A 21903-nucleotide genomic window follows, 5' to 3' on the forward strand; every position below is an offset into this window, starting at 1 on the left:
AGGGGAGGAAGTCATTTTCCCTCAGCATCTTGTGCTTGTATTGGCTTTCTTTTTTTCTGCCAATTTCGTGCATCTTTGTCTTAGCCATACAGGACAGCTGTCTAGTTTGTACAGAGCTTGTGTTATTTTCAGCACACGTCCAAGTGACCATTGTGACCGACAATGCGTTAGTTACGCACTTAATAAAAATGAATCCATGAAAAAAGTGCACTTCGTAGTTTGTACTGTGGCGGCTTTCAATGCGAGCTACCTTATTCTTTGTGAAAGCAAAGGACTATTTTCCAAATAACTGTGTAATTAAGTCATTCACTTGCAAAGATGTCATTAGTTCAATCCCATGGCTGCTTCAAATCGGTCTACTTTACCACATGTATAGTACGACTACACTGGAAGTCAGCTTTCTTTGCGTTGAAGGTCACTTAATTCAAGACTTTGAAGATAAACAAACCCACCTAATCACAAGTTCATGTCATGAACACGGAATGAACTGTGGTCGTTTTTTTTTCGTGCAGCCATTTGAAGTGCTATTAGTTAAAGGCAACACATCCTCCGTACCAGAAGTCGCATTTGACCAGTTCTCTTGTCAAAAGATCAGAGATGTAGTCGGTGCCCGTTTGGCAGCGACAAGCTAGAGAGCAAGTTTCCATGCATACGGCAGGAAGGGAACAAGTGTGTAGTGCAAAATTTCACTGGCCGAAGCCATGGCATACACTGCCAGAGCCTTCACTTCCAGTGTACAAGGAATAGCCAATGACAAATAGCATGGCACGGTCTTGATATCGATGCCAATACAAATACTTCGGAATATTTTTCCGAGAGGCGATTGGTAAGGATGCACCCTTTACAAGCTTTGTAAGGAAGTGTTGCAGGGCTGCCTTAACTGTAGGCTGAGGCACACTGCACTAAACAAATGTCAACAAGAGCCTGCGATAAGGTGACCCTATGGAGAACATGGGACAGTATGAACATGGTGGCTTTTAAATGGCAAAGATATTCATGTTAGTACCTGTGGTATTACGGTACCCCCTCCCCCCAAGATAGAACACAAGCAGTCATAAAATTTACATGGAGGCATGGTGAATGTTTAATGAGAACACTGTTTAATGCATATGGGCAAGCTATCTGCTTTCCAAAATATTTCCCAACCAGATACAACAAGTACCATTTTTCTTTTCCACAGCTGCCTTTAGACTAAAGCAAAAGATAAAAAAAAAATTGTAATTCCAAGAAACAACTGAAACTCATTCCTTTCTCTCCTTTGTATAAGTGCGAGTAATTGTTTTGAACGTGTTATAAGAGGCAATTTGTTCCTCTTTTTTCTAAGCATAACCATATTATGCAGCCTTCAAAGAAAGTTTACAGACGTTGCATTAATTGCACAAAAGCTGCTGCAGTTTGTCCATCGCCTTGGGTTCCCAGTCACTGTGGACACAACAAAACCAAACTCGCAGTTGCAGCTTGGGCACAGATCTTCACACAGCATTTTAAACAAGGCACTCGTCTTTTATATTTGCATCAATTTTTCAAGAATATTTTACATATGCGAGGCAAACTAGATTTCATATGATCCTCTGCACATGAACAAGTTTCTTTGCACTTCTTACACACAAATATCAATCAAGAAAGATAATCAAATGTTTTTAGCTATCGAAACAAAAAGGTCAACAAGGCCACAGCTTCCTGCTCATTATGTGCAAGGGCAAAGCTTGTTTGTCCTCGTTAGCAATCAGCAGCCTAAAGCAGCTGGAGTTCACTACTATCACCGTTGCCACCTCCACATACTTGTTTGTTGATGTCTAGATACTTTGTTTTTAAATGGTGTTGCCTGTGCATATGTGATGAGCCCTAGCTGTACGCTGGCAGGGCTCCGGAGTCCCCATTGCGCCACACTTGGTATAGCCTCCACAACACCACACCGACAGCCAGGCCTGTTGTGACGAGGTGTGCCGCTCGCTTTTTTCGCTCGTCCCTGCGCACCAGCACAAGCGGCTTTGGATTGGCCAGTTCCCTCAGCGGTAGCCGATCGAGGACAGCCCGATCTTTCTCGACCTGGTAGTGGATGCAGGGGTCGGTTGCCCACGACAGCGAGTAGACAGCAGCACAGAAGGCGCTGACACCGGCCAATGGGGTGCCAATCACAAACAGGGTGTGAGCAGATGATGGCGTAGGCGACGGTGGGCACAGGAGAAGTGTTGTTGCTAGTGATCCAATTCCAGACAGGAGGGATGTCTGATGAAGGCAGTTTCCAAGTGCAATCCAGCGCGCTGTTTCCTCCCCTAGCCGCCGGGGCTCCACAATGATGGACGCTGGTCCTGCTTCGAGGGCACGGTCAAAGTCCAGTTCAAATGCTTCATGCGAGTTCTCGCCTTCGTAGAGCTCGTGGATGATCACCCACTCTGGGACATCGATGTACTCACTGAAAACATGTACATGGGAATCGTCATCAGCAAGACCTGGAAATAGCTACCTTGCCACAAAGCACTTATATGTGCACGTGGTTAGAAGAAGTACAGTGCACTTGTACTCTCAGACATCTATCTTGAAGCAGTGCAGCTTGATTTACTAAATGTAAATCTGTGTGATTGGCGAGGCCACACCAGAAAGGTATGGGCAAAGAATCACTCGCAAAAGCCTGATGCACATCTATGTTGTTTGACCATGTGCGAGTTTCTCATACATGGTAAAGCTTGCTTTGATGGATTAAAATGAGTATTGATAACACACAGTACAACAAGAATACTTGCAACAGCTTTTGCGATTACAGTTGCAAGTAAGGGAAGGAGGCAGTTCGTGCTATTTTCGGGACAACCAATGAGCAAGGAGATTATCCACAGCTTTCACTCAGCTGTTGTAGCAAAAACACTCGCAGTAGAAGGGGAGGCAGCCCATGTCACTACGGTCCAATGATACCGCGCGCTTGAAGGGCATGGAACCCACTAAGCTATCTTATCGACGTGTCTGTGCTCTCGCGACAGACTGCTCTTCGGCACATTTTGTTTACCTTTTTGTGTACTCCATTTACTGCAACGTCATCTGCGCACCGTGTCGCGTATCAGTTTTGCAAAACACCGCTGTCCATTAAATAATGAATTCTCTATGAACCTGGGCGAAAGTACACCAAACACAGCTCTTTGTTTTACGAACTTCATACCGGGCAGGCTGACTACGCCACAAGAGGCCCCATCAAATGCTAAACACTACGGGCGAGCATGCTTGCGACGGAGTAAACTAGCGGCTGATTTTGGCAACACACCAATCAAACGCGTACAAAATAAAATGCGCTAGCACGTCTTTCGTACAACTGCCACTTTCGTTAATGACCATGCAAGAAGTTCACTACGCCGTTGTTTGATATTTTTCTTAAGGCAGGTACCCTTCAGTGACGACTGAGCAATGTCAGTAGCTAATATAGGTCAGAAATGTCAATAACGAAAACAACGCTTGTATGTCGCGACGAAGCGTTGTTGTAGAACTGTATGCGGCTGTGTAAAGGAGCACAAAGGTTTTCTGAAACGATACAAGCCAGCTGTGCGCAAGATCATCATCGTGATAACATGCAGGCACATTCTTTGGTGCTGTCACGCATTTTGTGGCTGTCAACTAGGCAGAAAAGAAAGAATGCAATGTAAAGTACAAGCCGGTTTACATCTGACAATCCTGGTAACGCAATTTTTGCGAGAGGACACATTGAACCTCGCTGCCTAGTCTCCAGGGTCGTGTGCGCACTACTTGGAAAGAACCGATTTTAAAAAGCGTCAGGCGACGGCGACAGTTTCGCTGTGCAGACAAAGGTTACCTACGAACGGCGCACCTCAAATACGATAGCCTACTAATTGCGAAAGGACACACAGATATAACTTACGTCTTCTCCATCGCTGCCTACTACGGGAGGCCAACCGACTGGCTTCTGCCGTCGCCGACTGCAGCAAGCCCGACCGCAAGTCCGAACTCTGCCAAACCACTGAAAGGCAAAACGCAACCCCAGCCAAGCGAACCTGCACTTTGTAATACTCTAAATAAATCAGCAGCCTGTTGCGAGTTTAGCTTGTTTGCCTGAATTGACCGATGCTGGCACGTCTCTTTCAACTTCAGCGATGTAAACGACACTGTTCTGGCTCTATTTGGATTTTTTTGTAGTAATTAGTAAATCAGTTCGCCACCGCAGTTGCTGAAGGCGCGCGCTGACGTTACTTCGGAGGCGTCGGACGGCAGCATTTGTCTACTGTTTCTCATAAACGCTGTGGTGAACTTGCTTATCCATCTAGCTCTAGCTGTCATGAACTGCTGCATGTGAATGGATTGCGAACTTCTGAGGAGGGCCTTGTTGATGTCCCGCATCCGGCTTTGTTGATGCTACCGCCTGAATTTCACCCAGCAAGTAATTGAAAATCTCTTCAAAATGACTAGCCCACTCGAGCAGTTTGTGGTGAACGTCCAAAACATGTCCTCTAGTGGTAAGTCCTCTGCTTCTTGATTAACTTTGACTGCAGTTTTCGTTCTCACACAGTGCGCTTGCAGAGAGCTTTGCGAGCATTTCATTGCATTATAACTTGCTGATGTCCTAACGCAGGTGTTCGTTTTGTTCTTTATTTCAGGGAGCTTTTCCCAACTGTATACTTTTATAAGCAAAAGCAGTGAGATGCTAGTACGAAACGCGTCTCACTTGGAAGACGTACTAGCGACATTGGATCTTCAGAAGCACTCACTGGGAGTGCTTGCAATTCTGTAAGTAAAACCGCGTTATTATCGATTTAAGAACTCGCCTACTGAGCACAACGTTGTTCACTCGCAGCTGTGTGAAGTTCAGCGTAACCAACGCTGCTGACTTTGACGTGCTTTATGCACAAGTCCAGGAGTTCATCCTAGGTTGTAACGGTGAACAAGTCCGGTGCGCGACGGACACCTGTGAGTTTACCAACACGCGAATGCACCTTGTAGTATAGCATGAATGGGACCTTAAAGCGAAAGTTTGGTTTCAGTTGCGGAGCTTTGTCATCTTCTTACGCAGTCCCTCGTCGAAAGGCAACAGGTAAGCACACTTGCATCGCGTTTAGACAAAAAGTGCGCCAATGGAACTCGGGAAAAATTATATTCTCCTTTTGCAGCCAATGCGTGGAATCCATCTCCTCACGTGTGCGATCACTAAGATTCAGCTGCTACCTTCACAGCTGACATCCATCCATGCTGACCTATGCCAGGCAAGTGACACAAAATGTTGCCATGGCGTACACAGCGGAACTTTAAGAACGTAGACTTAAAATTTGTTCCACATATTGCACACTACTGCTCACCCTTTTGTTGCCTGTTTGCCATATGAGAAAAATCTAACCGCACTTTGTTGCAATTATTTATCTTTATGAGTGAATATACATTAAACAAGGGAATTGGGCATAAAGCTAATAAGCTTAAGCCCCTGTTTTCTACACTCTAGCCATTGGCCGCAACAGTAAAAAGTTTACCATGCAAGCAATATGTGCAGTACAGCATACCACACACCGTATTTAAAAAAAGAGACAGTCTATTGTAGCAAAAAACAGAATGACTCAGTATCTTTCAAACATTAGTGGTGAATGTTGGGTGTGCATTCACCTTGTACAAGAAGACAACCTTATGTCGAATTACAATGGCGGAGGGGAAGTGTGCAACTGACTGAGCGAGTATGTCACTATGGAGTAAAGCGAAGCCTCCCAATTCGCAATTGGAACACAAGCTCTGCTGCCAGAGCAAGGAGATGCTCGTGCATACCATGCTGCTGGGTATACAGGAACCCAGCATCCCTTGTGTGCCGGTTTGTCTGCACCTCTACTCACCAGCAGCAGCTTCTCCGTGATGCACTGTGTTGCGCGCACGACACTACAGAGACCTCGAGACAGGCGACAACACAAGTCCCAACCACTAATGAAGATTACTTCTAAAAGGCAGGATACAAGCAGAGCGTGCGAACAAAAAGCATACAGGAAATAAAAGTAAAAATTTTACAAAATTGATGACTTCTGCGTTGTGGCTTGGCACATACTGCTGTCGGCGTCTATGAAAAAAAGGAGACACTCTCAAAGTTAGCATGTAGAGGGTCAATTGAAGCTGTGACGTACTAAAAGCCCAATGAAATGCATAAGGGGACGAGGCAAGTGGATATGCCCGAGGTGAATGGAAGACAGAAGCGCTCTGAATTTGCCATTGGAATTCACTATTAGGCTCATAAAACAGCTACTCTGTCCTGGGGTGTTGAAGTAGTGCCCACTGCAGTTCTTGAAGTTTGTGCAGTCAGAGCGTAGGAAAACATACAGTTGCCAAAAGCTACCACTGAGTTGTTAATTTTAGTATGTCATTGTGCATCTGAAATTGGACTGAAATGATGTACAGTACACTTTGTGACATGCATGCTTGTGTTTTTATGTATGTATATATTTTCGAGGTGCATGTGTGATATCTTTTCAACAGCTCTGCCTTCTAGCCAAGTGCCTGAAGCCAGCTCTCCAGTTCCTTGATGTTGACATAACTGATATCAGCCGAGAGGTAGGCTCATCAAGGATTGATTTAGTCATTGGTTTTCTGTGTATATTATGTTGATTCAGTAACCAAACCAAAATTAACTGTTTGCAGAATGACCAGTATGATGCAAAGCACTTTCTGCTTTACTACTACTATGGCGGGATGATATATGCTGCCTTAAAAAACTATGAACGGGCTCTCTACTTTTTCGAAGTGGTATGTATGACCAAGTGTGCTTATTTGGAGGAGCACGTCTGTTTGCACAGCTGTTAGTGCCAGTTTTACTGAAGATATGTGTAGTGCATGCAAAAACCTAAAAGCAGAACACTATTAGTGTTTTAAACTAGCTTTTACAAGTTTGTGTGTCTATTAGTTATAATTACCTTTAAAGGTAACCATTTTTATACTCTTCAGTGTCCTTTGAAACTGTATTGAGTACTATTTTACTCACTTCTACTCCCTACACTTTTGTCATGGGGAGTGGCACTGAAGGAAAGAATGTTCATTTAGTCCAGCTAAAATTCGACTGCTCCTCAGCCTTTTTGTTTCTATGGTTACTGTAAGCTTGCACATGTCACTTATGTGGATAGTGAGAAAAGAGGACAGCCATGCTTAGTGGTCTGCTGTGTTTACATTTACAGGCCATTACCACAACCAGCATGGCAGTGAGTCACATTATGCTTGAAGCTTACAAGAAGTATATTCTGTTGGCACTGATCTTGTATGGAAAGGCAAGTTACACTACAGTGCTTTGTTTTGCATGCCTCAGCTTGCAGATAGTGAACAATGCAGACTAGGGGACAATAAATATACAGGCAGGACAGATGCATAATATTTTTGAACTTCTGGGTTTCTGTGGCCAGCTGCAGCAAAATCTTGGATGTGTGGAAAGCCTTGTTTGAAATAGTGTAGATATATATCATCCTCCATGAAAATGTTTAGGTTGAAAATATGAGTCGATGCGTCCTAAAAAACTACAAAAAGAATTAATTTTTGATACTGAGATTGAAAACAAATGCCACCATTACAACTCCCCAGAAATGGCATAGCACTTCGAATGGTGAGTCTCTGTATAACCGCTGAGACTGGAGTCTGCAGTGTGTTGAGATCTCAAAGGTGATGTGCTGGGGTTTGTGTCAAATCTGCTAACCACCAGGTGCACGCATCATCTCCTAAAGTGTTTCTAAAGTTGTTAATAAAACAATTATGGGTCCTGCAGCTTTGCCAAGGTTGCTTCGGTAGTATATACTACTCATATGCTACTGCCAAAGTAAAATTTCATTACAGTTGGCCTTGAAGTGCAGCCTAGAAACCAAGAATTAGAACTTTTGCCATTTAGTGTGTCTAAATTGAGTGGCATTGAAGTGCTTGCGTATGATGATTGTGCTTGTGGGAACACACAGTTTTGGTTTAGCAGGTTTTCGTTTTGCATCCGGCGTCTGGCGACCACAAGTGGCCCTGGTACGCCTTAGGAGGGCATGGATAAAATAAACATAGGATCATGTTACCCATAGACGTGAAGGGCAGGTCAGTCGCTTCTGAAGGGAACAGACAACTCATGGGGCTTCTGCCATGCAGTCACGTATACATATTATAACAAAAATAGTTTAACAGAAACAGTTCTATATGATCGTATAATTACCCTTTACATGCTTTTGTCTGTTCAGCGAAATAATCAAAGTTATCTATGGTGCCAGCAACCAATGAGTCTGGTGGTCGCTAATGTGTTAATTATGCTTTATTGATGGAACTTGTGCAGGTCCCCACTTTGCCCAAGTACACATCTCAGGTGGTCACCAGGTTTATCAGGGTGAGCACTCTCTCCCTCATCTGCATAATGTGACCTAATGTGCATGTTATGCTGTGAGTTCTATTGATAAGCCTATCCAAATGAATAGGGTCACTTAACTTCATAGCAAACCATGCCACAATATTGCAGCATTACTTACTGCAAAGAGCTCTTGTTGTGTTATGGCATTGAGTTTGAGCATATTTGTGGGAACCAAAAATGTAAAATTTCATGATCCTTATCTATTTTAAATTACATCTCACATTTGTATAACTGTATTCTTAATTTGAAACGCCCTTGTTTCTTTGATTAATCCAGTTTTCGAGCTGTAGCTACAGTTATATATCAGTGTATTTTGTAGCTGCTATTGTTAGCTTGACTTACATGCATTTATACAGCTTTATTTCATTGAAGTAAGCTATAGTTAACTTTCATTGAACATTTAGGTGAAAAAGGAATGTTTATCTTTAACAGCTGCACCCCACCTTGAGAGGGATAAAACATGTGCACTACTGTGCCTGTCTGTGTGTCACTACCAAGTGCAGAATGCCACATTGTGCAATGAGACATGGGTTCCACAAACAGTCACCCTAAGAAAAAGTATATATCAAACTTGAGTGGTAGGTTGCAGCACTTTTGACATACACAATTAATCTAGGTATGGTAAGCGAAGCAAGGTATTGCATGTTATGGAAGCAGTATTTGGTGGAAATCAGCGTTTAGGTTTGCATATGGTGAGAGAAAGTGGTACTGTCCCAAGATATGGGCAGCCCCTTGCCATGGTGAAATGAGCCACAGTAGTACACCTGGACACTAACACTTAGTCATTTCAAGAATGTGGGCAGAAGGCTGCAAGGCTTGTGCTGTAGGCAGTGCACATGACTCGTTCATTCTATTTCAGCCATTGAGCCAACCATACTTGGACCTTGCTTCAGCTTATACTTCCAATAATCCGGATGAAGTCAGGGCTGTCCTCACCAAGCATGCCGAGACTTTTTCTCGGGTAAGATGGCCTACTAAATGCACCACTAAATGCACCAAAGCGTACTCAGTGTTGCTCGTATATAGCCAAGTTGATGCAGCTGTAAGCAGTTAATTTCATATTTTGCATGCAGTGAAAAGTGTGTTAATCCAAAACTTGCGATAGTAAGCCATGCAACAAGGTTATTGCAGAAAGTTGGGGCTAATGTGGCCTATGGCAAAAAACAGGTCTTCCGGAATGCGGCATGGCAAAAGAGCAACTGAATGTTGCAGTTTAAGCAGAGTGCAAAAGTTTTTGTGCATCAGGAGTGACCATTAAGCAGAAGTAACATGCACTGCTGTTTCGTAAGACTTGGGCTATTTGCGATAGATTCAGTATTGTATTGTGTTCTTAGGCCACCAAAGCATGTATATAGCTTTTTATTTCTGATCTACTTATGTTTGAATATTTTTTGCCAGGATAACAACACAGGTCTGACGAAGCAGTGTCTGGCTTCACTTTACAAGAAGAACATTCAAAGGTTGACGAAGGTAATATATCCTCTTTGTCTTGTCAAGTTAAAAACACACAAATATTATGAGGCTTTGTCATTCCTGCATTTCATTAAAATGCACACTTATGCAAGGGTGACTCTAATCAAATTATTGTTGAAATTGCAAGATGTAAAATGCTAGTCAACTACAGCTTATCAGTTACTTACCATATATGTTTTACATACTTTATAATATGTAATCACCTTTTGTTATATAAATGTCATGTGAAATGGCTATACTCTGTGATAGTTGCGGTAATTTCCAAAATGATGGCACCTCAGACCTAGAAAAGAAAGACGATGCGCCATCTCATGCGTTTATTTCTGTACTATGATTATCGTTGTAGTAATAATGTAATTTGCCCATCAAGTTGTCATTTAGGTAAGTACTGTGACCTCTGCTTCAAAGAGTCTGGTTGGCAGGTAAGCTTTGGTAAACACAGTTTTTCAAGACTGTGCAAAAAGTCCTGGCAGTGCACTTTGTGCAGAACTGTTCTTGTCTCGCTTAAACATGCAGAAGTGTTTCACAGGTTTCTGTCTTTCTTTTTCTCTTTTTTTGCAGACATTTCTGACTCTGTCTTTGACAGACATGGCAAGCAGAGTGCAACTGCTGGGAACTGGGGATGCGGAAAGGCACATACTCAACATGGCAAGTTGATGCATCTTCTTTCTTATCTGTAAAGACAATGACAAGGGCATTGGCTGTGGGTTCTGCTTTGATTTACACATTGTTTTTTCTGTCCATGGGGCACTGGCTAGCATTGCAAATAGGCGGCAAGTTTCCCTGCATAACTTGGTTTCTAAATGTGACCGTTGCAGGAAAATTTATTGCTTTCTCTTCGTGTGTTTTGATGATGCCTATTAGTTATCATTCCGTACCACATTTTTGCATTTCAGTTTCTTATTGTACTTAGTCTGGTGTTTCTTTTTGGTGTGCTAGAACCATAGATTTAAGAATATTTTATTCCTTAGCTATTCAATATGTGCCACTCATCATTTAGCTGCACAGCACTGATGTGGGCAGGTCTTGCTTGGGTATTTTCCCCACAATTCAGAGTTAGTGATTCTGTAATGTTCACTCACTCTGTGCTGTGCATTTCCAGTAAAAAAAAAAATCAAGTAAAGGATGCTGGCAGTTCTTGGGGCTATTTTGACCTCTGTGCTGGCTCAGCTTATTGTGTGCAATAACTGAAGAACCATGCCAGTCATCAAAGGGAATAAAATTTGAGTCAACCTAGATGAGTGGATAGTCCTTGGATAGTAAACTGTACACTTCTGATGGCATGTTCAAGTGATGTACTCATCCTTGTTTAAGGAACAAGCAAAGACAAAAGGAGAGGCTCGTGCACAAGTATAGTTCACACCTACTATATATACCATTTCAGGCAAGTGTAGCTCTCATTAGCACACACCGCTGTGCTGTGGGTCACATGGCAAGGGAAGGTTTGCCTTTGTTTTGTACACTGCTAGTATTCTCCACAACACTGGTTTTCTGTGGCATTATATGGCCTTTGCAGGTGTGTGTGTTTGTGCAGGGAGGTCGTCTGTTTGTCCTTGTCATAACTTGTGCACAAGAACACTTTTGTTCCAATTGTATGCAATAAGACAAGACGTTCTTATAAGTTGTGTTCATACATAGATTTTAATGCCAGAAAGCCCAAATGCCATTCACACATGAAGGAAAATTAAAACAAATTCATCACCTGTATTTCTAGTCATAGTAAGTACATTTGTAGAAAGAAATATGTTATATTAGTTTAAAATTAAATATTATAACAACTGATCAACTCGTAATTGATTTGCTGAGCTGTCCGCAACTGAAACCTTGCTCCATCATCACCACTATGGCATTTGAGCAAAACGAGAACAAGGTAAAACTGGGAGCCAACATTTAAACAAGTGGACATGGCATTTGTGTTATGTTTCGCATGTAAATATGCATTTTCAGGAATCAAACTTGGCATGTGAAACCTGATACATTGGGCGTTGTGTGCTTAAAGCAGCTCATTTATTAGTCCAGACAGACCTTTAAGTGTGTCAAGGTGAAATATGTTTGTGCCACCACATTTACTTCGACAACCTGTTCCTTCTCTGCTTAGATTGAAGATGAGGAAATTTTTGCATCAATTAATCAGAAGGATGGCATGGTGGTCTTTGTGGACAACCCAGAGAAGTACAACACACCGGTCATGTTCAAGAGGCTTGAGGAGGAGGTAAGATGTGGGTAAAGCAGCACGTAACAAATTGAAAATACGGTAAACCTTTGTTACTTGAACTCTGATGTCTTGAAATTCTTTCCTGGTGTCAACCCCATGTATTTTTCACCTCTTATCTCGAAATGCTTTTACGTCGTACTCAGGATATCTCAATCTCGACTATAAGAATGTCGGGAAAAGGTCATTACCCACAGGTTGCAATACTTTGTGCGAACTTGTGTCGTTTATTACATATCGAGGGTCTCGAATCTGGCTGCATTGATGCCTTCAGGTAGCTTGTGTGGGTTTATTGACTGGTTGCCTTCACCCAAAAAGATCACATTCTCATGACGCCTGCAGCAGAAAGGATGTTCTACATCCGCCGCCAAGGTTTGGGAGTGGTGGCGCTGGCTAACACTCCCAGTGTTCTTCTAGGAAACATAAATACCCAAGAAAGTGGATGGGGAACCGGCGGCGTGGTAGCTCAATTGGTAGAGCATCGCACGCATAATGCGAAGGTTGTGGGATCGTTCCCCACCTGCGGCAAGTTGTTTTTCATCCACTTTCATTTCCATTAATTTATTGTTTCTTTATTTCATTTCTTAAGCACACGTAATTTCCCCTATGTTGTCCTTGGTGTCGGTGTTTATTGGCTTCATATGATGTGACTAACAAAAATCGGGACCCTCGGTGAACCCCCTTTTTGTTTTGTGCGAAGAGGTGATATCGCTAAAAATTGACAGGATCAAGGGCTAGTAGCCAATTCTGCTTAATCCAGTGCCACTTTTGTTGTCCACCATTCACAGCCGGCTGTGATTTCATTGATAATGTGGGCGGAGTGTTGCTCTGACCCGTGACAAAATGCAATAAGCGCAAGGAGTTAAATGTGACCTCCACAACACGCGTGCTCGGGTGTGCACAGAGCATCGTCAGCTTGCTCATTTGCTGTGCTTTGCGTTTCTGTGTTTGTACGTGATCCACGTACGGATACCGGGATTTCTGAATAAGTTCAGGGCCCCAGTCTTGTAGCTACTCCTTTTCCCATGCCGTTTTATATTATGCTTCATTATCGGTTTTTAGTGATGGTCCGCCTGCATAATCAATAATGAGATAAGCCAGCCGAGAACAGTGGATAACAGAGTGGCATATATTTTTGTGAAAAGCATGACAAAAAATTGCGTCCCTGGAGTGGTATTCCCAGCTAATTAGTTTAATGGAGTACAAGCACTTCAGTGATATTTTGCTTGACTGTGCTTTGGACGCATCGGTGCTTGCGTGCAACAACATTTGCTTGGCTCTGTGTGAGGATCGCCATTTCTCATAGGTGCCTAACATGCCGAGTTGCACAACATCCCGCAACGGTGATCTGCTGCAAATGCTGCTCCTAGTGAATCAAGCTTTTGCGAGATATTTAGCAGATACTGGCACCTACTTCTGAAGGTCCTATGTGGTCTATGCATGGCCAGGGGCTTATACCTTTTAAATTGCGTTATCTCAAAAATTTTTCCACTTTTTACAACTTCAAGTTAACAGGGTTTTAATATACCAGCCTAACGCTGCACATTACTGTATTTATTCCAATCTATGCCACTAGTTTGAGTTACTGAGCTCCTAGGTTGGCTTTGATTAGAGGTCACCTTAGAGTCTACACCGGCCTAGATTAGAGTAAATATACCATGTTTATAAAATCGAAATATTGCATGTTGGTATCTCACCAGTGCCATTTGTTGTATGTAATTACGCTGGTCGCATATGCATCCTACAACAAAAATAAATTGCACATGTTTGCTGACCCCTCTAAAGCCCCTGATCTTTCACAAAGTTAGTGAAATACATCTAAAATATAACATGGCGGGGGTACTTGTTATGACTTGAAACAGAAAGAGAATATTAGAGTTACAGTGCCAAAAATAAAGAACAAGGCATAATACAACTGTATCCACGGTATTTGGCATAGTGCAATGGGAAATCTGTTACCACATAGTACCTGTTAGTACCTGTTACCACATAGTTACCACATAGTACCTGTTACCACATAGTACTTGTGCGTGTACTGGGACTCTCATGAAGGCACATTGCGATAATGGACTAGGAACTGCACTGATATCTTCCATCGTGCTATGTGTACTAAAATGTTCCGACAGTAGAAGTAATATAGAAAACAGGGCTAGTTACTTTCCTTGCATCCTGAAACGAACAAACACAATACAGAGAGGTGCATGCCTTGTCTTGCTTTTCTCCTCATGCATTGTCTTTTCGCAATGTTTTTTAAAGGCGTTCTAACAAAAGTGTGATGTGCAACGCTGACAGGTAAAGTGCCACCAGTCGATTAAGGTATGAGGCCAACTTCCAGGAAATACATTTGAGAAGGTAATGAATACAGATTACTAGTCTGCGTAATAGAGCACACTCGTTAGGCACACAACAGCCTCATAATGTCCTTAGCATTTCTTTATTTACTATTTATTTAAAAATTAATAATTGTACGTCTCACACCAACACTTATAACTTCGTCTCATCACAACAAAACAATTTTTGGCTGAAATATAGGTGAGCCCTTGAACTGGTGCAGTAAACCAAAATAAATCTAATCATCCAAGGAATCCAAGGAAAGAGAAGAAAAAGAAAAGGGGAGAACACGCTACACTGATGGGCAATCATTGGTGCCCATCTGCAAGTGCCGCTCGCCAGCATTCGAGGCGCCTCTTCGTCTCCGCGACTGCGGCTTTGTCTACACCGCATGTACTGTCCTCTCCACTAATTTGATCAAAGCCAAGAGCAGCCTCCATGGATAAGCCCTGTGCGACATATAGCCTAATGCCCTCACATTGTAGCACCACATGTTCAATGTTTTCATCCTCCTTTCCGCACGCCCGACCCCGCACTACCGAGACCGAGACCACTACCGAGTAGCTTGCGCTCTAGGTTGGCCACATATAGAATATATAGCAGTTGGAATAAAGGGCATCCCTATCGTAGCGCCCTCGTAACCTTGACAGGTGTGGATAGTGCACCTCCAAAGTGAGCACTGGTAATGTTGTTTCTCTACAGGCGCTGCACTATAGATAGTAATGTAGCCAGGATCTCCATTGCAAACAGGCAGTCAAAAAGTGCAGCATTTGTTACATTATCATATGCCTTTTCTACATCTAGAAAGCAGCACAGGAGGGAGCGGCCATGACGTCTAGTAGTGGCTACTACTTGGCATATCGGCGGTGTCGTACTTGTTTGACCCGCAACTTTGGCCCTGCCATTTGGAGAATTACCCGTCCATGGGCCATCATACATGGAGCTACTTCTGACATGTTCATCCACGGTTGGTGCTTGGCAGCGTGAGTTGGATGAAGGCCTAAAAAAGCACATGGCTCAGACGCTGTCCCATTTCCTCTGCCATGGTCTGGCTTGTACACCAGGTCCTGGTGGCTGACTCGAGCCATGTAGGGTGCCCTGACAAATTCCACATGTGAACCCAGTTCTGTATACACTCGTTTCACGTGATCGTTTCACTGTTTACACTTCTCATACAAGGCCTCTTCACCCAACACTTCAGATATACCATTTAACGCAGAGGTGCTTCTCTGCTCTTTCATTCCAAGCTGAAATTGTACTACTGAAGGAGGAAAGGATAACTTTATTTGGTCCTGCAAGTAGTGATAATTAACCATGAAGCGGGCTGCTCCCACGTCAGGACCGGAAGGCCAAGCCTCACGGCCACGTCGTGAGCCTGCTGGACAGCCCAGAATTGTTCATCCAGGTACGGGCTGCGAAGTGCAGCCTCCCACCTGGACACATCCTTGATCGCCGAGTCTTCAATTCTTTCGCAAGACCAGAGAATGTGTTCAAGCGTGGCTAAAGCACCACAATCTTGGCAATAAGGCTCTGTATACGTCTCCGGATAAAACATGTTCAGTCTCTGTGGGAAAGGATAAGTACCACTACTACTGAGTTTATTTGCAATCTCTTCTATAGGTACACTGCTGTGCATGTCTTGGTGGCCAGCATGGATGACAATAATCACCTCTAGGCCTCTCCAAATGTCAGTCACCGCATCCGCCTCTGTCATAACTTCCTGTAATGTAGCATCTCCCTTTGTAAGAAATATCACAAGCCTGCTTCTCTTTCTAATCTGCAATACCGCAGATTTAATTTGGTACGCGTTTCTGTCACTGAGCGCGAACACCTGTCGAGGTGCCATTGCCTGCAGGCAAGCGACGTCGTTGGCGCTCACTTGGGAAGGAACAGATTTTTCAGGAGACATCACAGTAGACAGCCTCTGGTGCTACTGCTTTAGTTTCTTCTTGTTTAATTGAACATTCCACCCCAGGTCATTCTCGGGCTCATGCCTTTCCTTTTTTTTTTTTTGTTTCTCGGATGTCGGTGGTCTGGCTCTTGCTATGTCACTGCTGTGGGTACTCTGCTTCAGCGTTTCTGTTGTGGAAGATCTCGGCACTCTATCCTGCACAGATTTCGTCATTCCTGTCGCCGGGGCCTTGTCAGTCTGTGTTTGATCGCATCGTCCGATAGCATCACGGCCTAGAAAGACCTGTTGTAGTTCTTCCATTTGAGCCTCTAGAGCAACTTGCTTGTCCTTTTCTTCGGTGAGCTCCGTGAGTATTGCCCGCCTTTCAGTGGCAGCCTTGTCACTTTCTTGCCGTCCAGCAATGGACTGTCCAGCAGGCCCGCGAAGCGGCCGCCAGGAACTCCCTGTCGGTCCCTACGTGGGAGACGCCCGCTACACACTAAGTGTGTCTTGCAGGACCACAATGAAGTTTTCCAGTCCAGTCCTTATCCTGCCTTTACATCCTCCAAGGCTAGGTGCGAACTCTCCGTCTCATGCTTCATCAACAGCGCAAACGCTTCCCTCAGCATCCTAAGCGCTTTGCATTTGTGACACATGTACGACGCCACTGTCTCCACCTCCTCGACAGTCTTGAATGATGTGTTCGCAAGCTTGACCCAGTCTTCGCATCCCGAACACATCACCCACCCAACGATGGGAGCATCTTCAGAAGGCGCCTCACGCGCAGGTCTTGTCTTCTTCGTTCGCTACATGATTTTCATGTTTGGCATTTTGGTGCCCTCTCATGACGTTACAGGAAAGTCCAGTCCTGTCCCGCTATGCCGGCAGTGCACAGATGACGCACATTGTCTACCACCAGTGTGCAGCCAGCGCCACCTAGTCCCTGTAGCCACAACTACACAGCATTGATCACCTCAGGGCTGCCGTGTTAGGCCTCGTTGTCACCCAACTCGTTCAGCACAATGCACTGCCGAAATCCGAACAGGCACCACATGTTGACAACACATTCATGGGTCAAGACACCACAATCGCATAAAAAGGCCGGGTTTGGGCTGTTAGATGTGAAGCCCAGTGCAACACGACGTTTCCACTCTGCTTTGTATTTCGCTCTGGGTGTGCAGAGGCGAGTTCCATATGGTGGTGCTGCAAGGAACCCGGCAGTGCACACGGTGCGCGCCTGCCGCTGTGACTGGTTGAGTTTTTGCCCGTGGACACAAGTGCATTCAGAGGTAGAAGTATCCAGCTTTACTGTAAAAATTAGTTTTGAAGTTGGTCTCATATCTTAAACCTACCAGGCAATCATCCTGCTCTGGTTTGGATGCTTTAGCATCATTGCCCCTTCCCTGCAAGGCACTGAATTCGGCTCACTGTTTGCAGGTCTGTGTCTCTTGCCGTCAAGAAGTCGACTTTCCCACATATACAGGTTAGATTATGGCTGCCTAGTCCATTGTGCAGCATGTGATGGCAGTGGAAAACAATTGCATACGTAGGCAAAGAGAAACAGTTTTTTGAACGGATAAGAAGAGAGGAGACACAAGTGCTCATGTTTGTTGTCTGCTCTTATCCCATTCAAAAGCACTGTTTCTTAGCCTAAGTACAGTAAACCCTCATTAACTCGAAGCTGTAAAAACTGGGAACATTTTTTTAAATAAATGAAAATAAAATGCCGCTGACAGTGGATAGACCACATGGAGCCTTTCCAAAATGCATCCAGTAATATTCTTGGTCATTTTCGTGTGCATCAGCACCAGACATGTCGGTGTCTATGAGCAACAGTGTGACTGTCACTGTGTCAAGAAAGCGGCCTTGATGCTCAGTCAAGACCAGCATGAGCGGTTCCAAACATCCAAAAAGCTGACGTTGCTACTTTCTGCGTCGTAATTTCAGGCCATTTCACTTTCGAGAACCGAACATGAACTGTGGAAGTGTGCAATTGCCGCACCTTTAGCAGATGCCCATGGCGTTTATGACTTCCACCGAGCGTCCTTATCAAGCCACAATTGCTCTGAAACACTGGGCTCGAATGCCGGCTTCCTTTAGGCTGAATGCACCTGCTCAAAAGTGCGATCATATTGCTCAAGGTCACGGTTAATATGTTGTGACCATATTGATGCATCACTGACAGCATCCTAAATGAGGGGAAAACAAAAGGGCTTCAACTCGCAGCTGCTGCTCGAGCCTGCAAGAGTGGCAGCAAGCAGCCGGGCAAGTGCACAGGGAGCACTGTCTAGCTAACTGTAGAGCTGACCTGTTGCCTTCACCCCCCCCCTGGTATTTTTGAAGTCAAGGTAATAGGTGAAAAAACACAAGGGCTGACACCAAGGCCATAAAGAGGGGGGGAGGGGGATGAAAAAAAGAATTCAACTTAGCAGATATTTCGAGATATCAGAGTTCAAGTTGGAGGAGGACTTACTGTATGTACCAATCAGCCCAAGCTAGCACACCCTTGCATAGTAGTTGTGGAACAAGCAACTGCCTTTGTATTTGAAAAAAAAAATTGATTTATCAATTTTGGGCAAAAATTAGCAAAGCTTTGCTTCAATAGCCGTACAAGAAGTTTTTCTAAGCAATAGTACTTATGTGGCCTTTGTATGTGGCTGCGTAATGGACTCTCAAAAATATTGATGACAAGAAATGCCTGACATTATCGCTAGCCAAAACTGTAATAAACCAGTCTCATTTCCTGCTTATCTTGACTTTTCCAGATGAGAAAGTTTATCCAGCTCAATGATAAATTGAAGCAAATGGACCAGGACATAGCCACAGACCCCAAATATATTCAAAAGGTGAGACTCGCGCTGTTGCTTTTGTACTTTTTTGTAGTAGCTACGCTGTGCAGGCTTTTGTTTGTTTTTGTCTTGTACAGTAGTTGCTTTGGCAAACCTGTAAACTAGAAGCAAAAAAAAAATATATGTACTGCAAGCCTCATACGATCCATACCAAAGCAGCTGCTGCCAAGTGAACATGCATGGTGTGCATGTTCAAAAATATGCTTTGCCTGCACCATATAAATATGGGAGACTGTGAAAAGACAGTGAACAGAAAATGCCAGATAAGCCCGTTCAATGAGATTCTACTGAACACCCATGCACTGCCCAATTCATGGGTTGTACCAGGTCATTGAGGAACATCAACAAAAACATTAAAGTGCCACTCATACCAGTGATGTATAGGTCATGCTGTGATGATTACCTGTGCAAAATATTATTTGTTTACTGTATGAAGAACATAAAATTCAAACAAAAGCCATCTTCTGCCTCTATGTCACAGGCCTGCCTACAGTGCACGAGTGTCCAGCAGCAACACAGCCCATAGACAGCGAACAATATTATCTGTTATTCAGTGTACAAAAATGCCACTGCAAATGTGCTATGCACCACGAAAGGAAAGGGCAGGGTTAGGAAGACAGTTCGGTGAGGGTTATGACATAAATGTCACGTAGGTGCTCAGCTGCAGTACAGGGAAAAGTAAAGGACTGCCGCTTAGCAACTCTGGCAAAGAAAAATGGGAATGAGCCTATGCTACAATGAGTGCACCTCGTCTCCTTGCATTGCCGACTCAGATGATTGTATCTCGGCTATTGCTATACCCATTTGAAAGTTCTGTGGTAAAATGATCCCTGGATAGCACTTCTCGTGTGTAGCCAAAATTTCTAATGGGGCTTGGTGACCCCTGAAACTTTCACTCTTACCAAGTAACTGTTCCTTTCTTTGAATATTTTAACACTTCTGTTTTTAGAACACTTTTCAACCAATTGACTTTAGCATTTGCCATTGCCACTAATTATCAGTGTTGTCGCTTTCTGAATCGTCACTTTCGGTAGGGGAATCGATAAGTGTCATGATCCTCTTCACTTGAACAAAAGTCCAATTCATGGCTTTTGGAGTCAAATGGCGCCTTTCTTTTGGCTTTAGATGAGCTCAACTTGTCCAAAATAATTGTGCAGCCCCTTTCCTGCAGTTTCACTTGTAACGCTTCAGTATGCGAGTCGGTCACTCAGCCGTTCTGTTACTCCGTTTGCAGTGTTCGGGACAGCAAGATGACGATCAGCCAGGCAGCTCCGTTGGAAGTAGCAAGCTGCCCACATTCTCCATGTGAATGCTTTGCGGCACCGAGTTTGTGTTTGCCAGCTTCTCATTTTTCATATTGGTGTGTGCTGTGCAAGTGCGTGAGCAAATCCCTGTGTTCAGGCAGAAGGTTGACAGAGCAAGCGACTAACATTAGTGCTTCATCCTTCAGAAGACAAATAAAGTGTGAGGCGTCATTGTTTCCCACTGTGTACTTTTTCAGTGTGTGCAAGCTTGCATGCCTTGATAAATTCGGTGTCACATGCATGAAAACATAATGACAACAAAACTGTGCACCTTCGTCTCTCTAAATGGCTACCTCACGAGTGACAAGTCATGCACAAGTTGGGCAGCAGCTATTCTGACGTAGCTTCCAACAGAGTTTTGCTATATTGTAGGAAATACTCTTTCGTGGCCACTACACTTCTGTTTCATAGTGGATGTGCATGAAGTACTTCCAAGACAGTTTTATTGCGATAGCACTTATATGGACACTCCAAACGCATTTCCGCCGTAAGCGTTGGCATTAGGTTCCGTATAAAGTCCAAGAGCTACAACAGCGTCACTATGCGCCCTACGCTGTATGTGCGAATGAATGCGTGCGAGGGGAGCAAACGATCACGGCTCAGTCTCGCCCATGCAAAAGAGATGCGAGGCACTAGGCGGGGGGGGGGGGGGGGGGCAGCGTTCTACTCCGGCTTCAACTGTGCATGTGGCGGCTGCACACGGTCGCCCGGCAATATCTTCAGAGCGATCCACATCGGCGGCTCGTAGCTCTGTGCACACTGTGTCACTTTTCATTCAAGCGATAAAAAGCACGAATGTCACTCCGCCCGCTGCTGCTGCATTTCCTCACACAAATGTTTTGACAGCGAGTTTCCGCAGTCATCGAGTCAGATGTGTTCATGTTTGCTTGTGCGCGCATGACCATGCTTGTTATTTAGTGTGCCTATGTTTAAAAGTTTGTACGGCCAATAAAACTACTATCCTTACTTCGTATAGTTGTCCACCAATTTGCTATCACAATGGATGTTTCGCCTTTCAGGCGAAACTGCTACTTTCTTGTCAGTCTCTTCAAGCACTACAGAGAATAGTGTGTGAGTGAGAGAAGGTGAGCGATACTGCAGAGATGACAGAAGAGATGCAAAGCTTCCAGCATGGTGTCACACAGGCAAATATAGTGATACAAGCACATTTTGGCAGTGCACTGCTATGCTGGAAAGTATAATTTGAATTGATGGCAATGGGTACACCAGACAGCACATGTATATGTTTTAGGCAATAATATTTGCAAAATAACAAGATTGTCGCAAGCAAAGACAAGATGGCATTGCACACCCAAGCGCCGTGCTTGCTTTTGGAAGTGAAATCTGGTGAAGCATCGGCAGCTAAGGGATGGCTTTTGCTGGCGCAGGAAGAATAGCAGCTTCCTTTGCAAACAGTGCAGGGAGACTTATGTGAAATCGCAAGAAAAATTCGGTCAGTAGCAGTGCTGACCCTGCAAAAAGATTTCATTTTGTAGCAGTGATATCACTTTGATGCAGTG

General features: G+C 44.0%; 2 protein-coding genes across 2 annotated transcripts; one reads left to right on the forward strand and one right to left on the reverse strand.

The window, feature by feature from the left end:
* Positions 1-1077: 1077 nt before the first annotated feature.
* Pmi (Transmembrane protein Pmi) lies at positions 1078-4112 on the reverse strand. Its single transcript, XM_075701040.1, has 2 exons — positions 3863-4112; positions 1078-2416 (listed from the first exon to the last, which is right to left on the reverse strand). Exons 1-2 carry the CDS (start codon positions 3871-3873, stop codon positions 1846-1848), a joined length of 582 nt encoding a protein of 193 aa, XP_075557155.1. The 5' UTR covers positions 3874-4112; the 3' UTR covers positions 1078-1845.
* A 130-nt stretch (positions 4113-4242) lies between these two features.
* CSN3 (COP9 signalosome subunit 3) lies at positions 4243-20554 on the forward strand. Its single transcript, XM_075701038.1, has 15 exons — positions 4243-4454; positions 4596-4725; positions 4793-4905; positions 4980-5029; positions 5106-5198; positions 6442-6516; positions 6604-6708; positions 7134-7223; positions 8252-8302; positions 9183-9284; positions 9722-9793; positions 10358-10444; positions 11895-12008; positions 18996-19076; positions 20314-20554. Exons 1-15 carry the CDS (start codon positions 4400-4402, stop codon positions 20386-20388), a joined length of 1293 nt encoding a protein of 430 aa, XP_075557153.1. The 5' UTR covers positions 4243-4399; the 3' UTR covers positions 20389-20554.
* The last annotated feature ends 1349 nt before the right edge of the window (positions 20555-21903 follow it).

This window comes from Dermacentor variabilis, chromosome 8 (assembly GCF_050947875.1).
Source record: "Dermacentor variabilis isolate Ectoservices chromosome 8, ASM5094787v1, whole genome shotgun sequence".
Lineage (NCBI taxonomy): Eukaryota > Metazoa > Arthropoda > Arachnida > Ixodida > Ixodidae > Dermacentor > Dermacentor variabilis.

Bases quoted from the DNA above. Each gene is read 5' to 3' on its own strand.
- CSN3 (XM_075701038.1), top strand. From the start codon at position 4,400: ATGACTAGCCCACTCGAGCAGTTTGTGGTGAACGTCCAAAACATGTCC. The intron at 7,224-8,251 runs GCAAGTTACACT...GAACTTGTGCAG, and splicing joins CACTGATCTTGTATGGAAAG to GTCCCCACTTTGCCCAAGTA. The intron at 9,285-9,721 runs GTAAGATGGCCT...ATTTTTTGCCAG, and splicing joins ATGCCGAGACTTTTTCTCGG to GATAACAACACAGGTCTGAC.